Genomic DNA, 25,960 nt, shown 5'->3' with positions numbered 1-25,960 from the left:
AAAACAAAATAAGAATTCCTTAGAATTTATCAAACAGTGTGTGAAGAGTCTTTTTTATTTACTAGAGTAAATATGACACAATGGATAGCTTTAGAACAAGCTAACATTACTATGGTTCAGGCATGTGCAACTGGTACAGTTCAGTAGTACATAAACGACTCGAATGTACTAGGGGCCAGAAACTTAAATTACAAAATATAGTCGATATTACAATTAATACAGATATAGGTAAGTAAAAACCATTGCTTTCAGATTCTGCACACTTAAAAAAAACACATAAACTTTATACAATAATTGAAATTATGCATTTCTACTCAGAGTATCTTACAAACACACATAAGCCTACAAAGTCATGGTCACATTTTGGTTTTGTTCCAGTGATGCACAATCCCATGAAATGTTCTGTTTCGTGTGAAATAAACATTGGGCTGAGGTGCAACAGGTGCCAAGTTAAAAATATCTCCATAAAAATGTTTAGACTAAAATAGTCCTCAGCATCCTAATGTGTAGGATTATTTTTGGAGAGTCCTTACAAAGAGTCCTTATGAATTCTAGAAATAGAAGCAGTTCAGTGTATTTTGTCTTTTTTTTCTTTTTTAACACGAGTAAACAAATACTGGATTTAAAGTGCAGCCTTCTTTCTCCTCTCCCTCCCCCAAGAAGATCCGTTCCGTATTGCTGGAGTCTCCACGGAAGGTTGGAAACAAACTGAGCGACGGTCAAGTCTGTTTGTCTCGAAAGTCAGTGATGGCCTTCCACAGCGTGCAGAGTATTCCTCCCCTGGTTAGAGACACAAGGACATGATGAAGACGACACCCTATTTGGAAGACTGCCCTTGATACAGAATAGTGATTCTTAGCCTCTAGCTGTTCTGATCAGAACATGAAGATCCAAAGTCTTACCAGTCATCGTGCATTCTTTTTGTGCCTATTTTCTCGTCAGCCCTACGTGCCTTTCCTTTCCGCCTCCACAAACTAGCAGGTCCTAAGGCATCATTTTATTTTTAAAAATTTTTAATGTTTATTTTTGAGAGAGAGAGAGAGCGAGAGCTGGGGAGGGGCAGAGAGAGAAAGGGAGACACAGAATCTGAAGCAGGCTCCAGTCTCCAAGCTGTCAGCACAGAGCCCACTGTAGGGCTTGAACCTACGAGCCGTGAGATTATGACCTGAGCTAAAGTGAGACACTGAACCGACTGAGCCACCCAGGCGCCCCATCCCAAAGCATCATTTTAGATTTCTAGCAGTCCTGGAATGCGTCTTTACGCATATGCTTGGCCTGACAGAAAAAACTATCCTAAGAAACCCTATCAGGTTATACAGGGCATGTGGATGGCCAATCAGCACCTATCCTAATATTTCTAATAGGTATGGCACAATCACGAACTAAATTAGAGCATTTGTTAAAGGCAGATTTAAAAGAACCTCATGGTCTCAGTCTGCTGTATTATCAAGAAATTCTTTTAGTTGATTTGCATTTACTAATATAGAAATACTGGTTATAAGAGTGCCCAGTAAGAGCCTGGTCCAATGGACACAGTTTACCCGGAGAAGGTGAGAACCGGAGAGTGGAGCTCAAGTTCCCTCAGCTGGTTAGAGCTGGCCAGGGGCCCAGCAGGGACAGGAGCCCAGACTTCCCTGCCCAGGGCACTTTCTCCATTATGAAAAAAGAATAGAGAAGTGGTACCTTAGTCTCAGGCATTTTAAATCATCACGTGTAACATAGTAGAGAACATCCTCTAGTGAATAATCCTCAGCCAGAAACTGTGGAGAAGGTAGAATATGCACAAATGTCAGATGTTTTGCACACCTTTAATAAATAGTAAACTCTATCCATAATATAGACATTGGCAATCATTTAAAAGTAAACCTAAAAGGGAATCTACTAAAAAACATAATCTTCTGGAATTATTAGGGAAGAGTACTGCCCCACCCCGTTATAAAATAATTACAAAGAAATACATCAGTATGACTTCCGAGTGCGTAAAGATTAAATGCAACACAATTTTGGATGGCCTTTTAATGAGTAGATAAAACTCATTTGTAATTACATCTGCTGCTTATAAGAGAAGGTTTGTATTTTAGAGGTTTGTTGCTGTGTTTATTTTTCTCAAGTGGATAAAAAGTGTTCCTGGAAAGGTATTGTTTATACTTAATTTCTGAACTTATTTTTCACAGCTAATAAAAGGTATTTTCTAATAATTACTATATAATCAGAGTCCTGAATTTAAACTGAAGCTTTAATTTTTAATTTAAAAAGGTGGGCAATGATTTAGTGGATCATCAGTTACTACTCCTTAATTGTGATTTGAGTTTTAGCTCCAGGAATAAATATTTTGGACAACTTGAGTGGACGCATGATTCCCCAGAAGCAAGAGAGTTATTTAAATTTATTTAGCAGTAGCTTGTTCAATGCAGATTTCTAAGGAAACTCTAAATTTTATCTGGTAAATCAATAAATTATCAAGTAAAGAGAAAAGATATCTTTATTCTTAGTTATTTAAAAAAATTAAATAGAAAGCTAAAGTTTTTTTTTTTTAATTTTTTTTTTCAACCTTTTTTAATTTTTTTTGGGACAGAGAGAGACAGAGCATGAACGGGGGAGGGTCAGAGAGAGAGGGAGACACAGAATCGGAAACAGGCTCCAGGCTCTGAGCCATCAGCCCAGAGCCTGACGCGGGGCTCGAACTCACGGACCGTGAGATCGTGACCTGGCTGAAGTCGGACGCTTAACCGACTGCGCCACCCAGGCGCCCCTAGAAAGCTAAAGTTTTAATGTAATATTGTATTGGGGCCCTTTCTATAAAAAATATAACTTCTTATTGTGTGTATGTGCATATACGTGTATGTCTGTGTGTATGTGTATATACATGTATGTAATCTTAAAATGTAAGTGCTATTCATGCTGATTACCAAAGTCTGTAAGGAGCAGACGGGAATTAGGTTATTATAGATATAATATGGTTTAGAGGGAAGTGTTTGTTCCTGACACAGGTTGACTGCCTAGATTTATTTTATTAAGCATCAATATAGAGCTACTGCCCGGCAGAGTCTAACAATGTTGCAAGAGAATTAAAAAGTTAAACAAAAGAGAGAATTAGAAACTTGAAGATTTTAGTTTTGTCTTGATTTTTCCATTCGTCCTTATTTTCAATTCAAAATTATAAAAACCCTTAGGGGTCCTAGACCACAGAGCTTTTGCCCGCCTCCCTGTCTTTGCACATACTGTGTGCCTACCCCTGAAAGATTTTCCCTTCTCACCTGCCCCTCCCCCAATATACATACAGACAGCCTGGTTTCTTCCTACATACTCCTTTAGACTTTGAGCTCATTCATCACCTCCTAAGAGAACATTTCTCAACCTCTCCCTCTCTCTGTCTCCTAACTCCTGATAACCTTTCCTGCATAGAGTTTACCAGGGTATCCTTACGCTTTATCTGTGGAATTATTTGATTTCCATCTGCGGATGCTAGCCTGTAAGCCGCAGGAGGGCAGGCCTGGGCCTGAGTTGCTCACCAGGGTTCATGCCCCATGCCTCGCACGCGGTAGGCATTCAACATTGTGAAGCAAAAGAAAAGCTTGTCCCACAGGCAGTTTTCTTTACCCGACTTATAGTGTCTTCATCAGCTCCCTTTTCTCTCAGCCATTCAGCAAGTTCAGACTCTTCAGCATTTGTGCCCAGAGAATCCCGGTGACACACAGGCACTCCAGGAATATCTAGGACAGAATTAGCAAGGGAGGGACATTCTTAGCTGCTCTTAACAGAGGTCATCTGAGACCCTCCCACCACTCAAGAGACATTTATTAATACTTTAAAAGATTTTGCTCATGGGGCGCCTGGGTGGCGCAGTCGGTTAAGCATCCGACTTCAGCCAGGTCACGATCTCGCGGTCCGTGAGTTCGAGCCCCGCGTCGGGCTCTGGGCTGATGGCTCAGAGCCTGGAGGCTGTTTCCGATTCTGTGTCTCCCTCTCTCTCGGCCCCTCCCCCGTTCATGCTCTGTCTCTCTCTGTTCCAAAAATAAATAAACGTTGAAAAAAAAAAAATAAATAAAAAAAATAAAAGATTTTGCTCAGAGTATAATAGAATTGAGATTGGCAGGATATGTGGTAATGTAAACAAATTCTTAAAGACTACTAATAAATGGAGAGGCAGAAGCAATAATGTAATGATACCCCACCTCATACTTTCATATCAAGTTTATTTTCTTAGAATAAACTCATTGCACCAAAATTGTACTGTGTGTTTTTCATGCAACAAACATGAGCATAGTTAGTAGAGAACCACATAATTACATAATGGTCTCTTTTTTCACTATTTGCAACAATATGGAAAAAAAAAAGCATAGAATATACAAGATACAAATGCAAAAATGACAAAAATAGTATTATTTTTATTCTAGTAATCTCATTGCAAAAAATTTAAAAAGAAATAAAGACCAAAGAAGCAGAGAGCCCTATTTACCTCAAATAATCTCAGGAAAACATGACCACGAATCATTATTTGAAATTAAGGCATATCAAAGTTACAGTTTGCTACAATTAAGAGTTGGACATTTTTAAAAAGCAATTTCTGCTTGTAGCTGTGGTACAAGTGACAGGTGCCAATTAAGCCATGAAATAAAACTGCCCATTGGCTTTCTCAGCTTTTTGTGGCCGCCTGGTATAACGGGGTGACTTTACATTTTCTGTTATTCACCTATTGGTTGGGACTTAAGCTTCAGGTGTTTAATTTCATGGTCTTTTTCTTCAATAGCTTGATGAAGGAGTGCTTGTAATTCTTTCTCTTTCTGAACCAATTCTTCCAGTAATCTGAAAAATAAAATTATATATATATATATTTTTAATTTGTTAACATTTATTTATTTTTGAGAGGGAGAGAGAGCATGCGCAGGAGAGAAGCGAAGCAGGCTCCAGGCTCTGAGTGTCAGCACAGAGCTGGACGCGGGGCTCAAACTCGTGAACCGTGAGATCATGACCTGAGCTGAAGTCAGACACGTAACCGACTGAGCCACCCAGGCACCCCATGAAAGAGAAAATTCTATCAGTTGACAGGATAATAAAGCTGGAGTAGCCAGAGTGACCTTCTAGATCTAGATATGGGCTTTTCAAGCTATAAGGAACACAGACACCCCTGGGATTTTATTGAAATGCAGATCCTGTTCCAGTAGTTCTTGGGGTAGGTCTGAGATTCTGCATTTTTTTTTTAGGCTTATTTATTTTTTTAGTAACCTCTACACTCAGCGTAGGGCTCAAACTCATGACCTGGAGATTAAGAGTTGCATGCTCTTGACTGAGCCAGTCAGGTGCCCTCAGATTCTGCATTTCTTTTTTTTTTTTTAATTTTTTTTTTAACGTTTATTTATTTTTGAGACAGAGAGAGACAAAGCATGAATGGGGGAGGGTCAGAGAGAGGGAGACACAGAATCTGAAACAGGCTCCAGGCTCTGAGCTGTCAGCACACAGCCCAACGCGGGGCTCGAACTCACGGACCCCGAGATCATGACCTGAGCCGAAGTCGGCCGCTTAACCGACTGAGCCACCCAGGCGCCCCCAGATTCTGCATTTCTAATGAGGTCCCAGGTGACACTCCTGTTGCTTGGCCACAGATCACCCCTCCCCCACCCTCATGTTAAAGTAGCAAAGTTCTAGAAGACTTGCACTTCCAGTCAAGAATTCAAAATCTCCACCCTGACTGCCAAAATCTTCAGAGATGTTTTATTGTTTCCTTTTATGACCATAAATGGCAAACAAATAGATATATAAAGTAAAATAAAAAATATATAATATTAACACACCTATATTTTACATGTATGACATAAAAAAAAGATGATGGACGATATTAATAATCAATGCAAAGCAGAAGGACAGTCATTTTTTTTTAACAGGGAAAATGTGAGAACTAAACTATAGATGAGATCACCTATAGTACCTGGCATATAACAACTACTCAGTAAATGTTAACGGTTGTTGCTAGGATTGTTGTAGGCATTCCTGTCCTTCCTCTGCCTCCCAAGGAGGCTGGTGACGGGTAAAGGGATAGCTGTGTTCCTGGTACATTCGGTTCTTAGTTGACACCCGATGATACATTCTCCAAAGAAACAAAGAGAAACATATTACTGATGCCATAGTTTTGCCCATGAAACGTTCAATGTGCAGTGGAGAGCTACGTGGACACCTGCTCACCATTTCTAACACCGTTCTCTGAAAAAAAATTCCAAGTTAGGAAGGGAGATGCTCTGATTTTTTTTTTTTTAATTTTTTTTTTCAACGTTTATTTATTTTTGGGACAGAGAGAGACAGAGCATGAACGGGGGAGGGGCAGAGAGAGAGGGAGACACAGAATCGGAAACAGGCTCCAGGCTCTGAGCCATCAGCCCAGAGCCCGACGCGGGGCTCGAACTCACGGACCGCGAGATCGTGACCTGGCTGAAGTCGGACGCTTAACCGACTGCGCCACCCAGGCGCCCCAAGAGATGCTCTGATTTTTTAGGAAACTACCTTTGGGTAACTAGGATTCAGAATTCCAGAAAGTTAAGGTACATAGTTATTCATAAGATCATCAGGATAAATTGTCGTGTACCCTACAGCTCTTAGCAGACTATTTGTTTTGTTTTCTGGGTAAGGAGAGACTGAAGTCAGGACCAGATGCCGGTCCAAAAGTTTGTTTCTGCTTCAGCTGACATGCTCTGAAGGCAACACAGGCCCAACTGAAAGTCAGCCCCGAGCTGGAATCCTGGCTCAGCCACACCTTTCCTGTGTGAACTTTGACAAATTACTGAGCGCCCCTCGGCTTCAGTTTTCTCATCTGTGAAAAGGAAAAGTAAAACTTCCCTTAAGAGTTACTGTGAACGTTAAATGAGACAGCAGTAGCTAACAGGCCAAGGGCAGTGCCTGGCTGGCAGAGAGGGCGATGCTGTTTCCTCCTGCAGCCTCAGGCCCTGGGAAAAGAGCCCTCCAGGGCTCACGAGGGGTTCCTTCTCCTTTCCCACAGGACACAGATGTGAGGTCCTTGGGAGAAAGGATCAGGGTAGCATTAGGCAGAAGAAGTGGGACAAAAAGGAAAACTCTTGACAGGCAGCCGAAGAAGGTGGTTTGAGGAAGACTGGCTGTTTAAAGACAACTGCGGAGGGGCGCCTGGGTGGCTCAGTTGGGGAAGTGTCTGACTTCAGGTCATGATCTTGCGGTTCATGAGTTCGAGTCCTGCATCAGGCTCTGTACTGACAACACCCACCCTGGAGCCTGCTTCACATTCTGTCTCCCTCTCTGTCTGCCCCTCCCCCACTAGCGCGCACGCACTTTCTCTCTCTCAAAAATACATAAACATTAAAAAAATTAAAAAAAAAAAGACAACTGCGGAGTAAGCTGCACACAATCAGGTGGACTGAGCAGTAGGAAGCGAAATCGAGAGGAAAGCAGAGGCTCAAGGGAGAGTTTTATCTACGCCAGCAAGAGGCAAATTCGAAGAAATGGATAGCAAGCTCAGCACGAATTTTTAAGTGGGCAATTTGTTGGTTTTGTCTTCCTTGCTAATTTACATGTATGGAATAGTGATGAATATTCCGTTGTTTTTGTTTTTGTTTTTGTTTTTTAAGCACACAGTGACTTTTTCTAGAATTTAACCTATGTGTGTCTGGACTAGATATTTTAGTTTTACCTTTAAAAGCCAGAACCTAACATTGGAAGAAGGGCACTGACAGGCCACTTCATTTGTCCCAAATCCAGCTCTCAAAAATTATTTAAGAACATATCCAACCTAGGCCATCAGTTTTATTTTTCCTTTGCCTACAAGTTAACAGGGAAGTTCTGCAAAATTAAGGCAATTGCCTGCCCCTCTGTTCTAGAAAAGCTTGGTAAAGCCATCTGCCCTGAGGTTGATTTTTTAACTCAGTTGGGTGGGGGTGGGTAATTCTGGAATCGTGTCCTAGATAAACAGTCAGCTCTGGCTGAGTTAAATTTTAGCTAACTCTGCGTTATTGTCCTGCATTACTGTCCCAATAATTGCCATCACGTGAATTATTTCCAGAACATTTTATGTAAACATATAGGGAAATATAAGTAAAATATGCATTCTAAAGCCATCCTGTTATTTTCTCCATTTGGTATTATTATCGGTGATCTAATGATCAAGAGCTGGATAAACCTGATTTACTTTGATCAGTGATTGTCCTAAATATAAGCTTAAGATTTCTTTTTTTTTTAATATGAAATTTATTGTCAAATTGGTTTCCATACAACACCCAGTGCTCCTCCCAACAGGTGCCCTCCTCAAAGCCCATCACCCACTTTCCCCTCCCTCCCACCCCCCATCAACCCTCAGTTTATTCTCCGTTTTTAAGAGTCTCTTATGGTTTGCCTCCCTCCCTAACTTCTTTTTTCCCCCTTCCCCTCCCCCATGGTCTTCTGTTAAGCTTCTCAGGATCCACATAAGAGTGAAAACATATGGTATCTGTCTTTCTCTGTATGGCTTATTTCACTTAGCATAACACTCTCCAGTTCCACCCACATTACTACAAAAGGCCATACTTCATTCTTTCTCATTGCCAAGTAGTATTCCATTGTGTATATAAACCACAGCTTCTTTATCCACTCATCAGTTGATGGACATTTAGGCTCTTTCCGTAATTTGGCTATTGTTGAAAGTGCTGCTATGAACATTGGGGTACAAGTGCCCCTATGCATCAGCACTCCTGTATCCCTTGGGTAAATTCCCAGCAGTGCTATTGCTGGGTCATAGGGTAGATAAGCTTAAGATTTCTAACGTGAGGGCCACAACCTTTCTAAAACACTAAATCTAACATTTCCTAAATCTAACATTTCCTCTAAGTTTATTTGGCAACAGATGGACCTCTATAGACCAAGTGATCTTCAACTAAAAATTACAGACGTGATCAGTCTCTCGTTTCCACTGCTTAGTACTAGAACAGCTGCCCTTTTTTTTTTCATGCATGAGGTGATATTACTAGAAACAGAAAAAGGAGGCTCATAATCCTATAGATTTCACAGATGTAAGTGTAAATACATAGAGAACTGTGTGGGCTGTTGTGAAAAGGCAACCATGCTCCTAATGCAATGAAGAAACAGGGCAAATTGTAGCCTTTTCAGCAGAGATGGGAACACGTGGCAGGCAGGCCCTCAGCCAGCTGCTCCCCTCAGAAAAGCAGCCCTGAGGGGCCGTGGATGGCATGGTGCAAATATGGCAGACAGAGGACATGGACAGGGTGTAAGCCAGGAGAACTCTCGTCGTCTAAGGAGAGAAGGAAAAGGCTGCATTCAGGACAGGCAGGTTCTATTGACATAAGCCAGGGTATATAGACAGAAGGTTTTAGGGCCAGAGAAGCAAATACACCAGCTTACTGGTAAATAATGTAGCTTTATTGCATGTATAATTCTGACCATGGGTGGAGGAGGAGTTGGGGATGGTCCAGAACAGTAAGGAGCGAACATTCCTCCTCCAGAGATCAGAGAGGGGTATTAACAACAGCTCATTCAGGATCGGACCACAGAGGATAAACTAAAAAGAAACATGACTAAAGTTAACACCTACTCTAATGGACGCAGTGTCGTGATTGGGGTGCTATCTGACAAGAGGAGGAAATGAAGGACACTAAGGATTTTGAAGGAAGTCTCAGAGGGGAAAAGATTCAAATTCTTCCACTAAAGTAGTAATGATGCCCAGTAAGAGCTGGGTTTCAGAGGACAAGATTAAGATCTGGAAGTCAGGGAGAAAATTTCCCTTTTTTCAGAAAGATTTCGCTCTATGCAAACCATAGATGATACATATGGATTTACTTAGTCACGCAACCAAAATTTCCGTTTCTGAGTATAGGATGAGCTTTACTATTCGTACTAAGCTTGGTATTCAAGCTTAACTGTAAAAACTTAAAACTCAAAACTAGAAATAAAATATGTTTATGTCCCTGGTGAACAACTAAGATTTTCAACTAAATATTTGAACTTCTATTGATTCACGCCCCCCCCCCCAAAAAAGGTTTTTACTATAAACTGTAAACCCAGAGTCAGAAAGTCAGTTGCCCACATTGTCAACCGTAGCCAGCACCAGGAAGCTATAAATCATAGACTCAGCCCCTGAACTGTGCCAACATCTGTGAAGAACAGGAAATATTTACTCTTCACTTAATCACCTTAACATGTGGATTCTATATTACCAAATTCTCAAAGAAAAATTAAAGTCCAGATATGACACAGCATATTCCAAATGAAACAGAATCCTAAATGCAATCAACTGCTCATTCTTTCAAGGTTCTGAAATGCAAAGCTTTAGCACCATTAAATGTATCTGTTCAAAAGCAGACATCTTCCTCTCCTAAAAGAACTGGATATTCCAAATCACAGGCTTTCAAGAACATGGACTTTCTGTCTTTCAGCTGTCTCTCTTGGATGATACATGCTGCTCTGATTCTGTGTCCAAGATAGTCTCTAAAGTTCCAACTATTGTGAAAATCTCAGTGTACTTGGAGATAAATCAGTAATCAAAGGAATGGTGCTGAATAAGGCTTGAATTGGTAGAATAAGCAGAAAATGATTTTGATTAAGGAGACTACGACAAACCGCTCTTGTTTGATCAAGAAAGGTATCAAGCCAAGTTTACGTGAATGGGACAAAGGAATCCTATTTTGTATTCTCTGTGGACCAAACTGTAAAGAAAACCTAAATGCACTTACATAAGAGTAAGGGAAAAGAAAGCCACACTCAGGTGAAAATAGGACTTACCTATTAGTTTCTATTTTCATCCTTCCAAGCTGCACATTGAGTGATCGGTGAGCATTTTGGGAGTCATGGGATACAGTAGAACTGAGCGTGCTCACCCCTGAGGTAGCCACGGCATCTTCAATGACAGCATGAGGTCTTTGGACGGTTTGGTTTGAAGGCTGTTCCTCACGCTCATCTTCCGCATCCAAGTCTTCTTGATCCGCGGTATCACTCTCAGATGCGAGGCTGAAATGTGGCCTCAGTTCTGTGAGGCGTAATATCAACAACAGTGTTAATAAAATATGACTAATTCATTTCCTAAGACATGAATGTCCTCTCCCCTGCTATCAATATGGATTCCAAAATGCTTTTCCAAAAGTAGGGATGGATTTTTGTGCGTTAATTTATGCTTTCTTTCCCAGCGAATCGGCAAAATTCACACGATGTATTAACTCAGAATGATCTAATTCACACAGAAGAAAAATGATCACACTGCACATAAGATATGTGGGAAAATGCTAAAATCGGAAAGGCAATTATGTAAAAACCTGTTAACATAAACATTTGTTTATGCAAGTGAAATTCATTTTTTAGATTATGTAATATCTGGCAACTATTAACTACGACATTCATAATCTAAGTGAAATCAGGGTAGCAGGATCTTGACTCCACATGCTATGATGGCACATGGAGCTTTTATTGGATCACAGAACCCACCAAGAATATGATGAAAGCCATGGAGATTCTCTGCAGAAGAAAAGTACATTCATACAACATTTTGCCTAGATATCCTGAGTCCATTTGCCACGGGCTCCAGAGAGTCCATGAACCACAGGTCAAGAGCTCCTGTGTGGGGAGATGGCTCCAAGGGGAGGAACAGAAGATCCCTTCCCACCACCAATGCAGCCACCAGGGCAAGGCGACCAAAGGCTGACTGGGTAACAAATCCTCCAGGTAACTTTTCTTTCCTTACTTTACTGGACCTGTGGAAGGTATTTTCCTCTAAATCTCTGGCTGCTGTGTCTTTTCTTCAGATCTTTTTCTATCTACCATCTGGAACCTAGAACCTGGAACCTGGAATTCTACCCTTCACTTTTTTTATATTTCTTACTCTCCATAGCTGACCTCATTCAAATCTATTAGAGTTAAGTATTTGTAACGTGTGGATAACAAACTATATTTCCAGCCCCGATCCTGTTACATCCGATACCTCCTACATATTCTTGCTGGGAAGCCAGCACTGCAGATTCAACAGTCTAAAAAAACACCTCATCTCTTGCCCATAACAAAAATCAGAGTGCCCTTCCTCAGGGGCCAGGCTTATGTAGCTCTGACTTCCTTTATCTCTCTGTTTATTTATTTATTTTTTAAATTTTCACTGTAGTAAAAAAAAAAAAAAAAAAAAAAAGCCTAAAATTTACCATTTTCACCATTTCTAAGTACACAGTTCAATATTGTTAAGTATATTTGTATTGTTGCTCAACCACTATTGAGAACTGGTTTTAAAGTTGCAAACTTTTTATAAGTTTCATCTTGCAAAACTGAAACTCTATACCTATGAAACACCAACTCCCCATTTCCCCTCCCCCATTGTCTTTGGCAACCGCCATTCTACTTTCTGTTTCCATGAGTTGGACTACTCTAGGTGCCTCATGCAAGTAGAATCATTCAGTAATTGTCTTTTTGAGACTGGCTTATTACTTCACTTAGCATAATGTCCTTAGGATTCATCCATGTTGCAACACGTGTCAGAATTTCCTTCCCTTTTCAGGCTGAATAATATTCCATTGCACGTATATACCACATTTTGTTTATCCATTCGTCAGCGGACACTTGTGTTGCTCCCATCTTGGTTTATTGTAAATAACGCTTTTATGAATGTGGGGGTGCAAATACCTCTTTGAGATCCTGCTTTCAATTTCTTCTTTGGATATATATCCAGAAGAGGAATTCCTGGATTGTATGGTAAGTCCAGTTTTAAATTTTCTGAGGAGCTATTATGCTGTTTTCCATACTGGCTGCACCATTTTATAATCTCACTACCAGTACACAAGGGTTCTAACTTCCTCACATCCTGCCCTTTATCTCGGAAGGTTCACCAAGCCCCCACCTCTACTCTGCTTTCTGCATCATCTCTTTTCTCTTTCCAAAATTCCATTTCCTAATTCATCTAGAGTGGGAGGGCCTCAAAATCAGGTGTTTTACTTTTGTAAACCCAGAACCCAGTACAGGGGTTAGGACATATTAGCCTCTCAAAAAATGTTGGCAGAATGGAAGAGTTCTACTACTAGGATTATTTGTATTTATAAGGGAACAAAATAATTTTAAGAATCTTACTTTAAAAGTACTTTAAGAAAGTGCAATTCTAGGTTAAATTAGAACACAAGATTAGCCCTTTTAAATTTTTCTAAAATTATTCTTAAATTTCTTTTATGGTCTCTAAACTGAAAATTAAAAAAAAAACAATTAAAAAGTTTTATTGTGCTGTTGACTATAATGTCGCTTTTGGGGAGGGAAAATTTCTGATATTTATTATTATATTTAAACATCTCCTTACATAGCCCCAACTCTGTATGTTTTATCATAAATTTCAATTTTATATATGTATAGAAGACTGAAAAATTTCTCTCCGATAATCTGAATAAAGTAGAAAATTGTAAGCAAATGCAATACTTTGTTATTTTGGACTTTTGTGGTGGCCCCCCTGAATACACATCATCAAATCACACATCGTAAAATCTGCAAGTGAGATAGAGCATCTGGTCCTTGTCCTCAAAGACATAATAATCTAAAGGAGAACTCGAATGCATATGGGAAAGCCACAAGAGCAAGTACAAAGATAACACGAAATTATAAGCACAAATTAGATGATCTCAGTTATAGACCTAGCAACCTATACCATTCACACCTACATGATTAGGAATGCTAAAGAGGTAAATAAAGTACATCTGCAGTGACTAGACCCAGTGGTGGTTTAGTCATTGATTGATTCAGGGAAGCAGAAGAGCCGAAGCAGGACTCTGGAGGAGGGGAAAGCCTTGGCTTGGGGGAGAAAGGGGCAGAGGTGTTTGAGAGAAGGAAGTTCAACTGATGGTCCAGAGCCCGCTGAGAAGAGTGGAAGGCAGAATGGACTGTCAGGAGAGAGGCAAGTGTCAGGAGAAAGGCGGGGACTCAGGGGGCCCTGTAACGAGTGGGTAGCACTTAAGCCCATGTGTGGGAAACCAGAGCCAGTGCTGGTTTCTCATACGGCAAGATGGGATCAAATAACAATACTATTCCCACTTCCCTACCCGCAGCCACCACCCCAAGTGGTTCCTTCCCCGGAGAATAATCAGACCAAGCTTCTTTAACCCTGGGTATTTCTGATAACAAGTAAGATCACAATCCGTGTCAGTGCAGTGGAAGCTCATGGTACAGAATGCTGGTCATTTTACATTAATGTGGACACAGGGCACATGAGTAGTTCAGCCTCACTGCTAATAGTACCCAGTGCTTTAGCAGTTTAAAATTTTTTGGTAATGTAGTTGGTAAGCCTACATTATCAATTCTCTCTTAGCACTGCCAACATGGTCTCTATGCTCAGCACTTCTCCATCTGGTCACCCACAGCCAGACTGTAACAACAGAGACTCAATGTTGCCAATCATCTGAAGGCTGATTCTTGATGACAAGTGAGAAAACTGCCTGAGAAAAAAACTCCGAAGGGGCTTGCACTGTACTCTCTGTTCTGTGTGCTCTTTTGGAGGGGGAGAGAGAAGATTGAATGCTTTCTTTATTTTGTACTTTTTATTTTGAAATACTTTTAGAATAACAAAAAAGTTGCAGAAATGGTACAGAGAGTTCCCGTATTATCCTTCGGCAGCTTGCCCCAAACTTGACATCTTACAGAACGGTGGGTCGAGGATCCAAACCAGGAAATGGACGTTGACACACCACGAAGGAATCCACAGACCTTATTTGAGTTTCACCAGTTTTCCCACACTGCATTTTGTTACCATGTCTCCTTAGTCCCTTCCAGTCTGAGGTAGTACCCAACTATTTCTTTATCTCCCACGACCTCCACACTTTCGAGGAGTACCATGACCCTCCTCTGGAGTTCGACGTCTTATGTTTAGGTTGAGGCTGTGTGTTTTCTGGGAAGAAAACCACAAAGGTGATGCTGTTCACTACTAAGGGTCTCCCATCAGGACGTACGGGGTGATGTGTCCTATTACTGGCAATGCTTACCTTGATCGCTTGGTAAAGGAGGTATCTGCTGGTTTCCCCACGGTAAAGTCACTGTTCTCCCTTTGAAATTAGTAAATAATCTTGTGGGTAAATACCGCGCAACCATTCAAATATCCTGTTTCTCATTACTCCTGTGCCGACTGATTTCAGCAGCCATTGATGTTTCTTGCCTGCAGGAATCATTACTGTGCCGTTTGCTGAATGGTGATGTTCTATTTCCCTCCTACCTGCTACCTTTATTAACTGGAATTCTGTAAAAAAGAGCTGGCTCTTTTCCTGCATTTATTTGTGTATTCAATTATTTATATCCGTGTAGACTTACAGATATTTGGTTTATTCTAATATGCTATTATTATTTTATTTTATTGCTCAAATCGTTCTGGCTTACACTTTGGGGAACTCCTTCAAATGGGTGTGGTCTGCGGTGTCCTTTCAAAAACCCTCCATCCATTTTGGCACTTCCTTACTTTTTGGCATCACCAAGCTATTCCAGGCTCACCTGTATTTCCCCTACCCCAGGCCTGGAATCAACCATCTCTCCAGGGAGCACGGATTCCTTTTACTGCAAAATGGTGTTTAGATACTAAGATTTGGGTCCTCTCGGTGGACAGACCCAGGGAATGTATGCACTAATGATGACATACATTTCAATATGTCATATACATTTTATTTGTGGTGTTCTGTCTAGAGGAATTTTTAACAAGGGATTGTGAAGACAAGCATTTTTTTTAACGTTTATTTATTATTGAGACACAGAGAGACACAGAGCATGAGCAGAGGAGGAGTAGATAGAGGGGGAGACACAGAATCCAAAGCAGGCTCCAGGCTCTGAGCTGTCAGCACAGAGCCCTACGCGGGGCTCGAACTCACAAATGGTGAGATCATGACCTGAGCCGAAGGCAGACGCTTAACCGACTGAGCCACCCAGGCGCCCCAAGACAAGCATTTTTAATGCAGTTTCTTTGAATCTCAATTGTATAACAAAATCTTTAGGGACATTCAGAAATTTGATGGAACTCTCAACTGCTTGAAATCAATTTCTCTTGTTCGCATATTTCATCATTTATGCACTGGCATATAAATGCATATGGTTTCCCCCTAACCTGGGAGGAATATAAAAAATACTTCCTCTAGTTATTGTCCTCTAAAATTTCCACTTTTTTGGTGGCTCAGTCAATTCTGCATTCGGCTTTTGATTTCGGCTCAGGTTATGATTTCACAGTTCAGGAGATCAACCCCTGCATCCGGCTCTGTGCTGACAGCACAGAGCCTGCTTGGGATTCTCTTTCTCTCCCTCTCAATCTGCCCCTCCTCTGCCCGCTCATTGGCACTCTCCCCCTCAAAATAAATAAATTAATTTAAAAAAAAATTCCACTTCTTTTTTAAATGCTTGCAAACAATAATTTTGGTTTTCATTCGAACTTCTAGTAGCCTCAGAGGGACCGATTCCACAGTGGAAGGACAAACAGCTTTCCTTAGCAAACCGTCTTCATAGAGAACGTTCCACACATGGGTTGGGTGACAGCAGAGTGCCAATCCCTGGGACACCTGCTGGAGCAGAAGGAGACATGACTCTCTGCACTCTCCCTGAATTACCAGCCTGTTAACCACAGTGTGAAGGTCAGCGTGCTCTGTGAACTTTCTATTTTGGAAGAATTTTTAGATTGACAGAAACATTGCAAAGGTAACACAGAGAATTCCCGTATACCTTCCACCTAACTCCCCCCAATACATCTTACATAACTACGGCATAGTCATCAAAGCTAAGAAATTAACATTGGTACAATACTATTAACTAAACCACAGGCTTTATTCAGACACAAGTTTTTCACTAATTTTTTTTTCTTCTTTTTTTTTTTTTTTAACATTTATTTATTTTGGGGACAGAGAGAGACAGAGCATGAACGGGGGAGGGGCAGAGAGAGAGGGAGACACAGAATTGGAAACAGGCTCCAGGCTCCGAGCCATCAGCCAGAGCCTGACGCGGGGCTCGAACTCACGGACCGCGAGATCGTGACCTGGCTGAAGTCGGACGCTTCACCGACTGCGCCACCCAGGCGCCCCACTAATTTTTTTTTCTATTCCAGGATATCATCCATTGCATTTAAGTAATCCATTTTTAAAGGGAAGTTTTAAAAAATTAGACTAACAGATAATTTATATGCTAAATATATCAAAGTATAATATCTCGCACCTTTGCTCACTTAAACTACCGTGTTTAACTTCTGCCTATGTCTGTTCCTCTCTAATACACACCTATTCCCCTTCACCCCTCGCATCTTTTCACTATATAACCCCTCTAGAGTACATTCCTCACATCCAAGACCATCCCAATGATAAGTCATCTAAATATAAGAATCTGTTAACTTCCTTAGAGCGTTACATTAGGTTTACACTAGCACGGCTTTCCCAGGGTTCACATCTAACTGCTAGTTATGTGTTTTAGCGCCTTTGTAGAATTTTTTTCTAATTTAAAATTTCTATGCAAATTTTCTACCCTAATCTTTACTTAATCTTGACAAAGGTTTAATATAAAGACAGACCCTAGTGCCCTCACTCACAAAACAAACAAGGTATTCTGAGAGAAGAGAGGGAATCCCACAACTTGGAAGGACTGATGATGACTTAAAAGTTTGTGGTACCATTTGTAAATAACCTAAATTTTAAGATATTTCATAATTATCTTATCTTTTTAAATTTCTATTTTGGATTGTTTTTTTTTTTTGTTTTTTTTTCTTTTTATTTAAGTGAGAGAGCATGAACAGGGGAGAGAGGCAGAAGAAGAAACAGAGAGAATCCCCAGCAGGCCCCATGCTCAGCACAGAGCCTGACACGGGGCTCAATCCCACGATCCTGGGATCATGATCTCAGCCAAAATCAAGAGTCAGATGCTCAATCGACTAGCCACCCAGATGCCCCTAGAATGTTTTATAAAACATGTATAAATTAGTATAACATATTTCTAATTTATGTATCTAAATCTTTTTATCTATCTATCTATCTATCTATCTATCTATCTATCTATCATTTCTCTCTCTCTACACACACACACACACACACACACACACACACACACACATAGAAGAGCTTTGCTTAAAATTTTTCATTAGTGAGTACACTATCAAAGTACTTTGGAAGTATGCCTTAGAACTTGAATGTGTCTCTCACTCCATAAAACCCTGTTTCATCAACACTACCCCTTTTGTACCTCCCTGCAAACATAGCTGGGATCTGTCTAGACCAGTGATTTCCAAACCTGGCTGTGTATCAAAATGACCTGGGAGCTGGATTAAAATCAGATTCCTGGGCTTTTTCCCAGCAGATTCTTACTCACTCAGTCTGGGATGGGGCCTGAAAAGCTATAAATTTAAAGAGCTGCTGATATCACTCAATGCACACTGGCAGGTTTGGGAACCACCAGCAAGAGGGTGTTTTGTGGACACAGATAACCGTATACTAAAATGTATACATATTTGGGTCACCTGCACAATTTCCTCTTTCCCCCCATATCCAAATATGCTCTTTAAAAACAAGGAAGCAACCTTCCTCACCCATAGTAAGCATTTGGCTTGGTGTAGTACATTCCTTAGACTATATGCACTAGATAAATTTAGTGGCTTTGAAAAGATTTTTACAAAAGGCTAAGTTGATCTGAAACGCAGTAAAGAAGACACCATAAATGATAGTTGAACAGTAATCTAAAATATCAAACACTAAATATTTGCAAAGTAATTAACTATTTCTGACCTGGCACCAGAATGGTGATGGCCGTCTGCACCGCCTTTCGGATGATACTGTCTAAGGCAAACATCCAGTGTGGCTTGATGTTATGATTCCGAAGAACTTTATTGACCTGGAGAAAGAGGGTGACATTTAGTCTACTTTAATTTTTAGTTGCAAATAACCTAGCTGACACAAGCATCTGGATGACATTCTATCAACGAAACAACTATAAGGTTTCTTCACCTTTAACTGTGAGTAATTTCTTTATGTCACCAGAAAACAATAAAAAAGTGCCATTTCAAATTAAAGTCTGGTGATCCCCATGTAAGCAAATCAAAGGCAGTCTGGTTAAATGAAATGTTGCTTCTTCAGGACTCAGAGCATGCAACTTCCATTTTTTATGATGACTTCAGATTGGATGATGGAGGTGGTAAAGGAGGAAAAAAGAATCCAAGGGCTTTAAATAAAAATAAACACTGACCTTCAGTGTTGTGACTCTGAGGAGGAAGCTGCTAGAATATTCCAGAAATGCTGTTTACAGTGAAAGTCTGGGTCGTAAGGGTATCTTTTTTTTTAGTGACTAATAATATGCATTATCTTTCAAAAAATAACCTTTATCAGGGGCGCCTTGGTGGCTCAGTTGGTTGAGCGTCTGACTTTGGCTCAGGTCACGGTCATAAGAGTTTGTGAGTTCGAGCCCCATGTTTTAGCCCTGCATTTGAGCCCTGTGTTTGAGCCTTGCATTCGAGCCCCGCTGCCTGTGCAGAGCCTGCTTATGAAACTCACTTTCTCCTCTTTCTCTGCCCCTACCCCACTTGTACTTTCTCTTTCTCTCAAAATAAATAAATAAAAACTTAAAAAAATAATTATTGGACATCTGGGTGGCTCAGTCGGTTGGGCATTTGACTCTTGATTTTGGCTCAGGTCATGATCTCAGGGTCAAAGGATTGAGCTCCATACTGAGCTGAGTGTGGAGCCTGCCTGGGCTCCCTCTCCCTCTGCCTCTCCCTCACTGTGCGTGCTCTCTCTCAAAAAACTAAAAATAAATAAATAAAATTAAAAAAAAAATAACCATTAGCATAAAGCTAAAAGAGGCTTCTTTAAAATTTGAGTTAACTCCACTAATTGCTGGTCGACATGACCCTCTAAGAAAAGTGGCTATTTTCCCCACAGGGCTCTGACCAGAGATTTTATTAAATTTTTTTTGAATGTTTATTATTATTTTTTTTTTTGAGAGAGAAACAGAGCGAATGGGGGGGGGGCAGAGAGACAGAGAGAGAGGGGGGGGGGAACCAGAGATTTTAGAGGGAGCAAGGGAGATGGTGACCTAGCTGCAAGCCCACGCCAAAAGCTGGGGTTCCAGTTGCTTATTATTGCCCTTGGCACCCCATCAAAATCCCCCAGTTTAGGGGTGCCTGGGTGGCTCAGTCTGTTGAGTGTCTGACTCTTGGTTTTGACTCAGGTCATGATCCCAGAGTCGTGGGGTCAAGCCCCATGTGGGGCTCCACACTGAGAGTGGAGCCTGCTTGGGATTTTCTGTCTCTCCCTCTGCCCCTCCCCCTACTCATGCTCTCTCCTTTTCTCTCTCTTATTAAAAAAAAATCCCCCAGTTTAGAAAGGAGTCAGTCTGAGAAATTCCTCAGAGTAGTTGCTCCCAAAAGGAAGTGAACCACTGCTAGGTTCGCACTTGTTCTAGGAAATCCTTTCAGAATAAGTTTGTTCTGGTACCTTCATTTCTTAAAGAATTTGCCTGCTTCTGTGACCAGTGTGGAGTATAGCATTAAGTAACTGGAACATTTCTCTCAAGAGTCCCACACAGAAGATGGAAAAGGATCCTCTAGAACTATGACCCATTCCTCATAGCTCTTCATCAAACAGGGCACATTATTGGGGTTCATTCCCATCCTGGACAGTGATTGAACAAGAGCAGGTGTGTGTGTGTGTGTGTGTGTGTGTGTGTGTGTGTGTGTGTGTGTGTAAGACCCAGGCCTGAGGCCCATGATTAAAACAAATCCACTCTCAATCTGAATTCTACTGGCCAATTTGTTTCCCAGCCTGTAGGCTGGAAGTCAAATGTGTGGGCAAGTGCAAAATCAGTAAATTCTTTCATTCTGTTTGCAGATGGTTAGGTTTCCCTAGTTGCAGTGAAGTGTGCCTTTAGCATTTAATTATTAGTGATGGGCTTTGCCAGTTGCTTTCATTACCCAGGATCTCAGTTGAGTCAGGAGTGCTGTTCCTGTCCACAGGACAGCACAAAGACCAAGAAGCTTACACAGAGTTTCAGAGAACACCAGTGGCCATTGAAGGATTATAATTTGGTTTTAAATGAAAGATCATTTGGTGCACGAAATACAATTGTCAAGGCATCTATGTAGGAGAAATAAACACATTAGGAGTGAGTTAATTTGGGGGATTTAAATACAATTATGCAAAGTGCTTCTATATTTATACCCGAGGCGCCATCAGGAACTCTCTTATTTCAGTCTCCCTCACCCTGTGAAGACCTTCTAGGAGTCACTTCAAGCTTTCTTGCCACAGAGTTCCACAGATAAGTCTTATTCAGGAATAGCATGTTGTGTGTTGAATCAGGGTTTTGAAAGATGGGCTTCTAGTTGGTGTTGCATAGCAACTCCATTTGAGAGGGCAGAGCCTTCAGCAATCTCTCATTAGATCATGTGGATTGATTTTCATTTAGTGATGAATTAATATGTTTTAAACAAACATGTTTAAAGTGTTGTGCATCGAAACCAGAGAAAAAGTGAAAAAAAGAAAAAGAAAGTATTGGTTTTACTTAGCAGGATCATTCCCATCTGTACCATTGCATTTTTCTCAACGACCACTAGATGGCAGTCCACGTACAGAATTAGAAAGTGAACCACTACAGTGGGCTGTGTGGCTAAAGTCAAAAGAACAAATAGTGACTGGCTACGTGATTTCATAAGCACACAGTTCAGCCATGGGAGCTGTCTGTTAGTTTTGCTATTTCCCACGGTGTTCAATATCACGTGTATCTAACTTTGGAAGATACAAACACATACAACAACAAATCTGCTGTTTAGCAGCTCACAGAGAGGCAACCAACCAGCTCACGCTTAATCATCGAAAAAGACATTCATCAACATTCTTAAAGAAAGAAAACAAAACGTATGTCTTATCTTATTTTGCTGATTTTCGTTGGCCGTTTGTGGGAAGACAGCAGCAAAATGTCATACTTACGGCATCTTGAAAACCGAAGAGTACCACCTGAACTTGACTAATGCCATGGCTGTCAAAGTCAAGTTCTAGCTTCAGCTTAGACAGTGTGGTGGCTATGATTTTTCGGTCCGTGGATCTCACAAATTCTCTGAGGCTTGCAATGAGGGTTGTGATGTGTTCCCATTTTAGTTTAGGTTCTTCAGCTCCCTGTGAATAAATTAACCTGTCAGTTGATCTGTGTGGGACACATTAGTCATGAGCCTGCCATTCTCACAGCCCTTGATGGGAACTGGGCTTCAAAGTGCCCCCAGCTAAGGGAAAAAGACCAGATTTGAACTTGATGCTCCACCCCCACCCCCACCCACCACCCCAAGAATAATCAGACTTTGGGAGGAAGGGTACCTACCCCATACATTGGTGAATAGGTACGATTTAGTCAGATGTAGAGAGCTTTGCCCAAACAGGGACAGGCTGAGGCAATAAAATTCTTGCTCAGAAATTTTAATGGGGGACTAAAGAGAGATCAGACAATGAGCCATAGGATCTTAAGCTCAAAGTCAGTCTAGAGAAATAAGTCTTAAAATAGCAGCATGAGGGGCACCTGGGTGGCTGAGTTGGTTAAGCATCCCACTTTTTTTTTTTAATGTTTATTTATTTTTGAGAGAGAGACAGAGAATGAGTGGTGGAGGGGCAGAGGGAGAGGGAGACACAGAATCTGAAGCAGGGTCCAGGCTCTGAGCTGTCAGCACAGAGCCCAACGCGGGGCCCGAACTCATGAACCGCGAGATCATGACCTGAACTGAAGTCGGACGCTCAACTGACTGAGCCACCCAGCACCCCAGCAACCGACTCTTGATTTAGGCTGTCATGATCTCATGGTTCACGAGTTCAAGCCCCACATGGGGCTCTCTGCTGTCATCATGGGGCCTGCTTGGGATCCTCTGTGCTCCCCTCTCTCTCCACCTCCCCAGCTAGTTCTCTTTCTCTCTTGAAAAAATAATAAACTTAAAACATTTTTTTTTAAAAAATAGCAGGAGTACATCTAGTTATAAGGAAGGAAGCAGAAGCAATAGCATTGAGAATGACAATCTATGTGGAAAGGAGAAGGGAATGCGCAGAAATAGAAACGGCACACCACGAGGGCCAAGAGCAGCCAAACCCAAGAAAGGACGGACAAACTCCTGGCAAGTGAAGGCCCTCAGAATCACTCACTAGTTTCAGTCTCTGTGAGGTTGGGCTAGGCACCATCGCCGGAATACCTGAAGATGCCCCCCTCCTTCACTGGTACGTGAGGCAACCTACAATGTGCCCCCAGAACTGCAACTGCCCTTGAAGTGTGTCAATTCCTTTCAACCACAAGGGGCTCACTTCAAGGATGCCTGGGTGGCTCAGTCGGTTAAGCTCAGGTCATGAACTTGCAGTTTGTGAGTTCGAGTCCCATGTCAGACTCTGAGCTGATAGCCTGGAGCCTGCTTCGGATTCTGTGTCTCCCTCTCTCTCTGCCCCTTCCCCGTGCTCATACTCTCTCTCTCTCTCTCTCTCAAAAATAAACAAAAAAAAAAATGTTTTTAAAAAGGGGGGTGCTGACTTCAAACTCCACGCTTGAAATAATTGCTTACCCACCAATGAGGCCATTAGTTGTAAGAATGAACCAATGGACAGTATTTTTACATATTAAAAATATAATACGATAATTAAACACATTCCTTCTGTCAAGGTGAATTTTTCTACTTTGTACAAGGATCCTTGTTTCTTTAAAGGAAAGATAGTAGGGTGTTACTTATCCTCATTTAACTTCAAGAAACGAGATTTTTATTATATTCATTTCTATCTCCTAGTGCACATTTTGTTACTACACTATAAAAGTTAAATTCCTCAATTGGGCTGTGAAAATTACAATTTCTAGGATTCTATTAAAATTAAATAAATGTACCATCAAGTTCTTTCTCTCAGTATATTTTCATTTGGGGAGCTCTCTCTCATGTTTATGTTTTCCTGAGAAAAGATTATATTGAAAAGCTTGAAAGCTGTCATTAAGGGAATTAAAACCAGACTGGGAACAATTACAAACTTTGTTTCTTTTCTTACCGCCAACTAAATTACACCCAAAGTAAAGATTCACAGGCAATATCATAATAACATGAAAATATGTTCAAGAAGAAAAATGTGAGTTATTCAGAAGTTGGAAGCTTATCTTAGTGACAAGTCAGATACATGTTTGCCAGCAGATGAAACAGCAAACATTTTCCTGACATTAGCTTTGTTTTCACAACAGAAAAACATGTTGCTTCCGGTCTTTTGGACGTGTGTGCCACTGTCCTACAGAGGAACGCTGTCGACTCTGGCAAATGTTTTCTGTCTGGGGTATTTCATCCACTTACATAATCGGTATTTCTGTTCTAAGTCCTGTGTTCATGTGCACTCATCAGCATGCTTACACAAATGAGCATCTCGGGTACCAGGGAGCCTGATTCAGCGTCAGAAGGTGCCATCTGACAGGTGTGCCTTTCCTAGCACTCGGTACCATCCAGATTCTTCCGCAAAGGTGCTCTCTAGTCTTTATCCTTTAAACCTTCTCAAAATGATGAGTGAGCTTCAGAAGGATGTTACAGGTTGAAAAGGGCTTTTGTGGGCTGGTTTGGGGACCTGACCAACATCTCCATGCTTGGTCTTGTTACAAAAGGGCTTACATGTAAAGGCTTACATGTAAAGATGCGTCTAGAGATATTTAAGGCAATGAAAATAATTATTTCCATCTGGTTGTAGAAAAAACTGAAAGAGATGAGACAACTAGGATTAGCTTGCTTGATAACGGTCACAGCAGCAATAATAATAGTAACATGTGTGACACACTCTCTATTATTATCTCAATTGCTCATGGTCTTAGTTATTTCCCTATAGAAACTCCATGAGGTAGATACCAGCGTTCCTCGGTCATATAGATTAGGAAATTCAGCCTCGGAGTAGTTAAATCACACAGCCTGGAAGTGGTGGGGCCAGGCCTCAAGCAGAGGCAAGCTGAGGCTGAGCCCAGGCTCCTAATAATTGCATTCTTCTGCCCCCATCAGCTGGAAGAGCCGGCAGTAAGCCTAGATTGGGACCTGCTCTACCTCTAGGCCAGCATGTGACGTCACAGCATCCTTAGCGATGCATTCAGAAGGACCCTTGCTATCACTGGATGATTCGGGATTTAGCATGGGATTCTGACCCACAGTTTCTCACCGGTCCCTTCAGGAGGGTGCACCAGCACATGCCGTCTGATGGTTGCTTTTAAGAGTATTTTTCTTTCTCCTTCTATGGAAAACATTCAAGTGTGCATGAAAAAAACAGGAAGTCACAGACAATTAAACAGGATTAACCAACAGCGAAATTTAAGACTTTCAGCACAGTCATGGAAGTGAAGTCTCCTGCCAGGCTCTGCGCTGAGAGCTGGGACCCTGACAATGGTCACGGCAGTCCTGCCTGGTGGACCTTCAAAAACCCCAAACAAGCAGACACTTTCTGCGCTGGAGGAGCACATCCTTTGGGGTGATGATGAGATTTGGGCAATGCCCGCATTCCCCATGTTTCTGACCTCCGACAGGCACCTTGCACTAGTGGCCACCGTGCGGAGAAGTCTTCACAGCGGCTAACGGTGATTTCCTTTCCTTCCCCACGTAAAGCACCAATCCCTCCCCTGCTTTATGTTTCTACCAGCACTGGTCGCCGTGTGGGAGCCGTCACCCAGGGAGGAGAACGGTGTGGTGGTTAAGAGCACGGAGCCTGGAGCCAGACTGTGGGGGTCTAAATCCTGACTCCGTTGCTTAGGGCTGCGTGGCCTGGGGAAGTTACTCAACAACTCTGTGCCTCTGTGTCCGCTTCTCAAAACGAGGATGCCAACAGAACTATCACTATAGCGCTATTGCCATGGGGATTAAATGAGTGAATACACATGAAATACTAAGAACAATACTTGGCTCATGCAAAATGTTTGCTCTTATTACGCCACACGGAATATATTATTACTATAGGTTTACTATTCATACTATATATTATAACTGTATGTGTGGCTGTATACCTTGCTACCACTACTATATCTTTACTAATTTTTATTGTTTTTTCTTCCCCCA

General features: G+C 41.4%; 1 protein-coding gene across 2 annotated transcripts in view; it reads right to left on the bottom strand.

Moving 5' to 3' along the window:
• Positions 1 to 25: 25 nt before the first annotated feature.
• The window catches only part of MAP3K5 (mitogen-activated protein kinase kinase kinase 5), a 207,607-nt gene continuing 181,672 nt past the window's right edge, over positions 26 to 25,960 (bottom strand). For both annotated transcript variants that reach the window (XM_040449077.1, XM_040449078.1), the window contains exons 24-30: positions 21,873 to 22,058; positions 18,681 to 18,786; positions 10,729 to 10,972; positions 4,694 to 4,806; positions 3,601 to 3,713; positions 1,684 to 1,760; positions 26 to 780 (exon numbers count right to left, since the gene is read on the bottom strand). In XM_040449077.1, coding sequence (XP_040305011.1) covers positions 720 to 780; positions 1,684 to 1,760; positions 3,601 to 3,713; positions 4,694 to 4,806; positions 10,729 to 10,972; positions 18,681 to 18,786; positions 21,873 to 22,058 — 900 coding nt within the window. In that variant the 3' untranslated portion in view covers positions 26 to 719. The remainder of the gene's footprint in view (positions 781 to 1,683; positions 1,761 to 3,600; positions 3,714 to 4,693; positions 4,807 to 10,728; positions 10,973 to 18,680; positions 18,787 to 21,872; positions 22,059 to 25,960) is intronic.

The sequence above is a fragment of the Herpailurus yagouaroundi genome, unplaced genomic scaffold, assembly GCF_014898765.1.
Source record: "Herpailurus yagouaroundi ecotype Mexico unplaced genomic scaffold, PumYag 198, whole genome shotgun sequence".
Lineage (NCBI taxonomy): Eukaryota > Metazoa > Chordata > Mammalia > Carnivora > Felidae > Herpailurus > Herpailurus yagouaroundi.
This window is presented reverse-complemented; position numbering and strand designations above follow the sequence as displayed.